Below are 8,746 nucleotides of genomic sequence, written 5' to 3'. Positions count from 1 at the left end.
GGATAGAGAGTTAGAAACATCGATGAGAGAGAAACATCGATCAGTTGCCTCCTGCACACTCCCCACTGGGGATGTGCCCGCAACCAAAGTACATGCCCTTGACCGGAATCAAACCTGAGACCCTTGAGTCCTCAGGCCGACGCTCTATCCACTGAGCCAAACCAGCCAGGGCTGTCCCTGTCTTTTAAAAAATATGTATATTTTATTGATTTTAGAGAGGAAGAGAGACATAGGAATATCAATGATGAGAGGGAGCCTCCCTACTGGGTATAGAGCCCATAACTCGGGCATGTGCCTGACTGGGAATTGCACCTTGACTCCTGGTTCATAGGTCACGCTCAGCCACTGAGCCACACTGGCAAGGCTGTCCTCTAACAGAAAGCCTCTTTATTCTCCTAGAGCAGGGTGGGGAACCTTCTTTTTCCAAGTGCCATTTGAATATTTATAACGTCATTGGTGGGCCATACAAAATTATCAACTTAAAAATTAGCCTGCTATATTTGGTCATTTAATTTGACCAGAGCCAGACCAAATGCCTTGTCAGAACCAGACCAAATGATTTTGTGGGCCTTATATATGGCCTGTGGGCCGGACATTCCCCACCCCTGTCCTAGAGTATCGACAATCTTTAAAACCAATTGTAGGTTGTTATAAGGGAAAAAAATAATTTTATTTCTACCCTTCTGAGTTAGTTCTTAGCTGAGACCCCTGTTATAAAAGATGGTTAACAAGAGAAAAATCAATTTGTTAATATGTATATATCTCTCAGGTACACATGGAAGATACCCAGGGAAAAGGAGGGACTCAAAAAGACAATTGGGTTCCTTTTGGAGTATCTTCAGGCAGATGAATGGAGTTCAGAATAGCCTCTCCCTGCATGTTTTTTTCCAGTGCTTGCAGCTCAGAATAATGTCAAAGCAGCACGTTTTGGAGCGGCATGCCCTGTAATCCCACAGTCATATTTCGACATACCAAAATATGGCACATACAGTATTTACTTCATCTGGTCGTTTATCTCAGTTATTGGCATGTGTAGAATAGCACCAACGTGATGAAAAGATGAAACTAACATTGTGTCATATGTAGTGTACCTTTGAGTACTTAAATATTCTCCCCTAGCAGACAGGGTCTTCATTTCCCCTCAGTCCTACTTTAGAGAGAAAAAATAAAGTGTAAAGAAAAATAAAGTATAGGTATTCTATGTGGTAATTATATATTTTGTTTTTGTTGAGATCTAATGTCTACACGCGAAATGCCTAACTTAGCCTTAAGTGTAATAAGAGCTCCATTCTATTTAGTATTGTATTTGGCAAGTCCTTTATTTAGTGGTCCATTCTGCCAGTGGTTCAAACCAAGTAGTATTAAACCAAGTAGTATTGTCATTTGCTTTTCTCTTACAGACCTATTTTTTCCTTCTGTTTACTCCCTCTCTTTCTTGATGCCAAATCAAGAAAAGGCTTCTCCTTAGGAAGTTGTTAGCATGGGAAATTTTTGAGATTACTTATAAAGAATAGAATAATATCTTCTTGAGACGTTCATCGTCTGTTGCCTAGGCACTTGTCTTACTCAAATAGGCACAAGATTATAAGGCAACATAGCTTCAAATATTATGGTATAGGTCTTTCCTGACGTGTGATGATGAGAAATGGAGGAGCCATTTTTAGATCTTTGGAAAAAGAGACCATAGATCTTTAAGCTACCTTATATGTTTTTTGTTAGGTGTGAAAACAATGTATAAAACCAATATTTAATATATTTGTCAATTGGTAAAAGTATATTAATATCTAACTCAGTATATAAATAAAATATAGTTATTTTTAGTCACCAAATAAATTATATATTTAGTATGATAAGCTATATAGCACAGATGTTTCACCAAATCATTTTGGTAATTTCCAGATTTTATGTTGAGTTTTGGAATTATTGATATGGTCTTTTGTTTTGCTTAGCTTTTATTGTTTTAATTTTTGTTTGAGATACATTTGACAAAATAAACTTTATAAAATGATTTGCCTAATAAATTGATAGTCATTAAGTAACATGGAGTTGAAATAAGTAGAGACTTTCTCTTAATGTCAACAATATTTGTTTATGGTGCCGAATCTTCTCTTAGTTTCTAAGAGCAGTTAGTTTCAGGTTGGTTTTTTTTCTAGCCCTTGTGATAAAATTTGCAAGACCTTCTTAGTTAATTAGACCATAGTAGAAGCAGAGTAACAATTTGGTGCTCTTTTGTTGGGCTGCCTGGGTATGAATACTAGCTCTTCCAACTAAATATATGTTGGTAGTAGTGTTGAGCTGGCAGATTTGGGGGACTGACTAGTGCAGGAATCAATCAAACAGAAAGGATGCCATTTATGAATGAACAGGGTCTTGAGAGGCCCTTTTTTATGTGCCAAGGGGTAAGTCTTTTTTGTACGATGGAAGGTCCTGGGCAGTGGCCTGGGGAGTGGAGAGGACATTCAGGGGGTTTGGGCAGTAGCTAGTTACCAACCACAGTGAAAGTAACTTAGTATTGTAACAACTAACATATCTGTATTGGTGTATACTAGCTGAATATAAGCCTGAGTTGTATGTTAGGCAAGGGAAAGAATGAAATGCAGAGATATGGTATCTGATTAACCTGCCCCTGTAACACTTTGTGTCACACTCCAAATATCTGCCCACCTGGCAGTCGTGTACACGTTGTTATAACTTAGTTTCTTCTCTTAGCCTCTTCACCTTGCCCTGTCTTTCTGCCTGAAACATCCCGTCCAGTATACTTGGCAATCATCTTAACTTGAAGGGTTAATCTATGACTAGTTGATGTCACACAATTAGTGGTTTATTCAGAACTAGGTCTTGTCAGTATCATCTTTGGAAAAACAAAGGATAAAAATATCCTTGCATATTTGAACTCTTTTAAAGTTGCTTTGTGATGTTTATATAGCATCAGTTAGTTTGACAAGGAATTTATGTTCCTATTTGATTTACCAATGTATTAGATTCTTGGAGTTGCCATAACAAAGAACACAAACCAGCTAACTCAAACAACAGAAATTGACCTTCTCACAGTTCTAGAGGTTTGCAGTCCCACATTATGGTGTCAGCAGGGTTGGTTCCTTCTGAGGGCTGTGAAGGAAGACTCGGTTCCAGGCCATGTTTCTAGTGCTTTTCTGGCAATCTTTTGTTTTCCTTGGCTCGTATCACTTCAATCTCTGATTTCATCTTCGCATGGTGAAAATGTCTCCCCTCTGCATGTGCATGTCTGTGTTCAGCTTTCCCTTTCTCATGCAACATTAGTTATGCTTGGTTAGGGCCCACCCTGATGACTTCATGCTAACTTGACCATATCTGCAAAAACCCTCTTTCTGAGATGTTTGGGGGTTAGCACTTCAACATATCCTTTTGACGGGACACAGTTCAACCCAATACACCAGTATTAAATTTTTGTTTCAGCAATAGAAGTTTGAGGATATCTGTCATATTGGTTTTTATGGTTGTTGATATGTTTTAAATATCTCAAGTTTTTCTTAAATTCTAAGAATATTTTTTTTTCTAAATGATATTTATACTAGCGGCCACCTAGATTATCTGCCTAATAGTTATATTGTCTATGGATATATTTTCTATGGATATATTTACTACTTTGTGCAAACATTTTAGCTTTTGAAATTTTAATGTAATTAAGTGATGATGTGATGAATGACAATTTGAAATCTGAATGCTACAGACACTGTTTTTACTTCCTTTTGGAAACCCTTCTGGTAATGTTTGTCTAGTCTAGCCCTTGTATATTCTTTTACTGCACTCCTTCTTTAGGAAGTGATGAATCTCTTTTCCAGAAAGCTTCCACAAGATAATGAGAACAAGATTTTATATATAGTAATGCAATAAGCCAGATTAACTGTTCCATTGTCACTAGTTCTTTCTTAGTCTTGTACATTTACTTTGGAACTTCCTTGATGGTTTTCAAGTTGTGTAGTGTTCACAAGTATGATTTCAGATAGTCTTTAAAATTTTTTCAAAGGTGGAGTTCTTCCTTTTTTAATGAAAATCATTGGGAAAATACTGGATGCTATATAAATATTTCCTTTAGACACGTTTAGAATACTAACAGTATAAACATATTTCTGCAGGTTTTGGCTGGATCATCTCGTCAAAGTTATTCACCTTCTGGCTATCAGGATTTCACAAAGTGGGAATCAGTGTTGAAAATAAAGGAAGGATTGCTAAGGCAGAAAGAAATTGTAATTGATCGGTGAGTCTATTTTATTTTAATTACTAAATATTTCAGGCATACAGAAATGTAGATTTAAAAAAATACCTTTGTATCCACTATGTAGACTTTAAAAAAAAATAGAACTTTATCAAATACATTGTCTGTCTTTCCCCAATCTCAGTCCTTTTAAGAACCACACACAGAACTAAGGGTTTGTTGGTGGGTCAGTTTGTCTGTCTTCTACCATACTCCCAGTTACATTAGAGTAATGGATTATTTGGAAACTCATCTTCTTTGTACATGTTGGAAGTTAGCTGCAATGTTAATGAGCTATCAAAGCTGCAAGTAAATGTTTGCATTTCAGACTTAGGAAGTATCAAATTGGAAAGCTACTTTAATATCATTTCCTTTAATGTATGTTAGATATAAAGGCAGAGAAACTATGAAAATTATAAATATTTAAAGTTAGATGACTTACAGATAAGAATTTTGGATATGGGGGTATATTCCAAAAATTTTGTATGTTTGAGTACCAAAGCTCTGAAAAAAAATTCTGATATATTTAATAGTTTTCTGATTATTTTGAGCAATAAATCTAATATTATTTAATTATCTGCGATATGTGTTGGTTCTTTGTCATTTATGCATACTTTTGAGGTAATTAAACATGCTCAGTATCATGGTGGTTGGGAAATAGTTTGAGGAGGTGTTTAATCAATGCTAGTTACACTTATTTTCATGTGCTTATATGGGATAAAGTAGCAAACATTTTAGCTTTAAAATTAAACACTAATTCAAACTTTTAAATATACTTTAGAGTTGAAATTTCAAAAGATTTTACTTAGGAATTAAAGACCTACTGGAGTATGAACTAGAGCGTAGACATCGGGACTTTCTTATTTTCTACTATTTTCTCTTGAACAGAGTCTGACATATAGTATATGCTTAATGCTTGATAATGAAGATTCTAGAAGATAGTTTTAATTGATTTTATGAAAAAGCTTTAAAATTATTTGATATTTCTAATACAAGTGAATTTTGTATATGAGTAGTCACAGCTTGTATATATTTTGAACACTTACAATTTAGTGCATTGTACAATCCTGAAATGAATACTTTAATTTTTTAAAAAATTTATTTTACAACTAGAGGCCCAGTGCACAAGATTCATGCACTCAGGGGGAGGAGGGTCCCTCAGCCCTGCCTGCACCCTCTCACAGTCCAGGAGCCCTTGGGGGATGTCCAACTGATGGGGAGTGGACCTACGCCAGCAGTTGGACATCCTTAGCACTGCTATGGAGGCGGAAGAGGCTCCTGCCACCACCACTGCGTATGGCAGGGCTTCTGGATGAGCAGTGCTCCCCCTGTGGGAGCGCACTGACCACCAGGGGGCAGCTCCTGTGTGAGTGTTTGCCCCCTGGTGGCCAGTGTGCATCATAGTAACCAGTCGTTCGCTGTTCAGTTGATTTGCACATTACCTTTTTATTATATAGGATTACAGCTGACAGTATCATATTAGTTTGAGGTGTATAACACAGTGATTAGACATTTATATACTTTACAAAATGACCACCCCAATAAGTCTAGTACCCATCTGGCATCATACATATGGCAATATAACTGACTGTATTTCCTATGCTGTACTTTTTAAAAACATTTTTTATACTCTGACTTCAATTTATGTTTTGCAGGCAGAAGCAACAAATTACCCACCTACACGAGCGGATAAGGGATAATGAATTACGGGCACAACATGCCATGTTAGGACACTATGTAAATTGTGGGGATTCTTATTTGTCTAGTTTGCAGGTAAGATTACAGAGGATTTTATAGTTGTTTTTATTAAAAAGGCATATTAATTTTATACTTAGACTTGTTCGATGCAGGGTTGCCACAAACTTTCATTTGTAAAAAATGCAGTAACTGCCAACTGTAATAATGACAAACACGACAAAATGAGGTATGCCTGTATTTTCTTTGGAGAAATGTCTGTTCAAGACCTCTGTCCATTTTTTAATTTAGTTGTTTGTTTTTTTGATGTTCAGTTTTAGATTTTCTCTATGTACTCTGGACATTAATACTTTATCAAATATGCAACTTGCAAACATTTTTTCATTCTGAGTTGCCTTTTTACTCTGTTGATAGTGTCTTTTCATGTACAAAATATTTTAATTTTTATGAAGTTCACTTTACCTACTTTTTTTTTTGCCTCTGTCTTTGGTGTCATATTCAATAAATCATTGCCAAATCCAATGACATTAAGCTTTTCTGCAATTTTAGGTCTGACATTTAGATCTTTGATATATTTTGAGTTAATTTTTATATATTATGTTAGATAAGGATCCAATTTCATTTTTTGCATGTGGACAATACAGTTTTCCAAAAACCATTTATTGAAAAGACTGTCTCTTCCCCATTGACTGGTCTTGGCATCTTGTCAAAAATCATTTCACTGTATATGTGAGGGTTTATTTCTGATAACAGTATTTTAATAGAACTGTGCAGTTTGTCCTTGTAATTTTATTATTTTGAATAAAGGCTTTACTTGAATGATACAATTATTATATTACCAATGGTATGTAAAATATAATGTGTATCCGAAAGCTGAATAAAATCCTTTCTGACATAGCATCAGGCCAGTAGAGGGCTCTCAAAGCCAGTCAGCCAGGACAGATAGAAATAGCAAGGATATGGAAAAGGGGCTAGATTACTAAAACTATTACAAGGATTTTAAATTATGTGGATAATTAAAATATTGTTAAGAAATTTGATTTTAAATGATTACGGTGGTTAATAAAAGGGAGATACCTGAAGTATTAACTGGATAGATCTAGAGAGCTAATTAAATGGAAGGGGTTAGAAGAAACAACAGATATGATGGCAAAACATTTCTTTCGCAAAGGGATTTTCACCTTGAATCTATGAACAATATTAATTTTAATGCACAGCATTTTGCATATGTACATTTTGGGGTTCATAGTATGTTCATCCTAATTCCATAACACATTAAACAAAGAAAATAATCCCTTTAATAATTCTGTATATTCTAGGTTAAATAAAACAAGTTTTTGAAATAAAATAACATTCTTTTATGGATTTATAGGTGAAAAACATGTTCTTGAGAAGTAATTTCTATTTGCCCATTAAAAACTTTAATAACCTTACAGTCCTGATGACCTGAAACATAGGCATCACCAAGGCTCAGAGGCAGGAAATGAGAACTCGGTCTTTATCCTGAACTTCCAACTTCCTAGATTGTTTAAATGGCAGAATTGGTATAACCAAAGCGATTTGTACTATAGTGCCTTATACTAAAATGTCAACCTGTGGTTAACAGGACTTCATGGAAAAACAAAACAAAATGTGGACTCTTTTGTTAAAGACTAAAGAAGAAAGACCAGGCCAAATACAAGGGAAATGCCAGGAAGTTACCAAAAAAGCCAGGGGATTTACAAAACATAGTTCACAGTCTTCTGAAATCATGTTACTTTCTTGTTCTAAAAACATCACTGGCTTTCCATTTTCTATGAATTAAGGTTAAACTCTGAACCGTGCTGTTCTACAATATGATCCACTTAGATTTTTAAATGTTTCTTTATACTCCCCGTTCTTATAACCTATACCTTAAACACACATGAATACTCTCTGTATATGTTCCATCCTTTGCCTTTTTGAATTTTTTTTTCTTTTTTCTATTACTGCTAGAATCTTTCCTATTTTCAAAATCTATCTCAAAAGCCACTTTCCCAGTAAACCCTTTTTTCTCATTCTCCCAGTGCTGTTATCATTTATCCTCACACTTCCTGAAACTTTGCACTTAATATGACTTTTCTTTGTCTGCCATATGATATTATGTCCAATATATAATTATATAAGGTTCCTTTTATGCCTCTCATAATCTATAATAATAAAAGCATAATATTCTAATTAGACTGGACAGCCAAACGACCTTCCGGACGTCATTCCAGACGTCCTTCCTGATGAAGCCGTGGTGGCAGAGGCCGAGGCAGAGGCTGTTAGGGGTGATCAGGCAGGCAGGTGAGCAGTTAGGGGTGATCAGGCAGGCAGGCAGAGTGATTAGGGGCTATCATCAGGCAGGCAGGCGAGTGGTTAGGGGTGAGAAGGCAGGCAGGCAAGCAATTAGGAGCCAGTGGTCCAGGATTGCAAGAGGGTGCAGGCTGGGCTGAGGGACTCCCCGCCCCCTGCAGTGCACTGAGCCTCTAGTTTCAGTTTATAAAAGGCAGTGCCCAACTGTCATTTTTGACATACCCTGAACATGATAAATCTACTTATATGCTTTTTTATTGCATCTTCACCTTTGTGTCAGGTTTTTGTTGTTTTTTATTAATTCAACTATAGTCTTTATAGACTCGTGTGTGTGTGTGTCTGATTTCAGTTCTAGGATCTTACTCAGGGTCTCACACAGCTAGCTTGCTTTTTTTTTTGAAGAGATGTCATAATTTATTTTCAGATATAAAATATGATTTTTATGTAGCTACCATTAGTTTTTTTATTTAAAGAAAAACTATTTTAAATGTAATAATATTG

The 8,746-nt window shown here is 35.7% G+C and overlaps 1 protein-coding gene across 1 annotated transcript in view; it reads left to right on the top strand.

Moving 5' to 3' along the window:
- CEP85L (centrosomal protein 85kDa-like) overlaps window positions 1–8,746 on the top strand; it is a 90,987-nt gene that overhangs the window by 59,164 nt on the left and 23,077 nt on the right. Inside the window, exons 4-5 of the mRNA XM_015557787.1 lie at window positions 4,116–4,237; window positions 5,890–6,007. Of these exons, the coding sequence (XP_015413273.1) occupies window positions 4,116–4,237; window positions 5,890–6,007 (240 nt within the window). The remainder of the gene's footprint in view (window positions 1–4,115; window positions 4,238–5,889; window positions 6,008–8,746) is intronic.

This window comes from Myotis davidii, unplaced genomic scaffold (assembly GCF_000327345.1).
Source record: "Myotis davidii unplaced genomic scaffold, ASM32734v1 scaffold147, whole genome shotgun sequence".
NCBI classification, from domain to species: domain Eukaryota; kingdom Metazoa; phylum Chordata; class Mammalia; order Chiroptera; family Vespertilionidae; genus Myotis; species Myotis davidii.
This window is presented reverse-complemented; position numbering and strand designations above follow the sequence as displayed.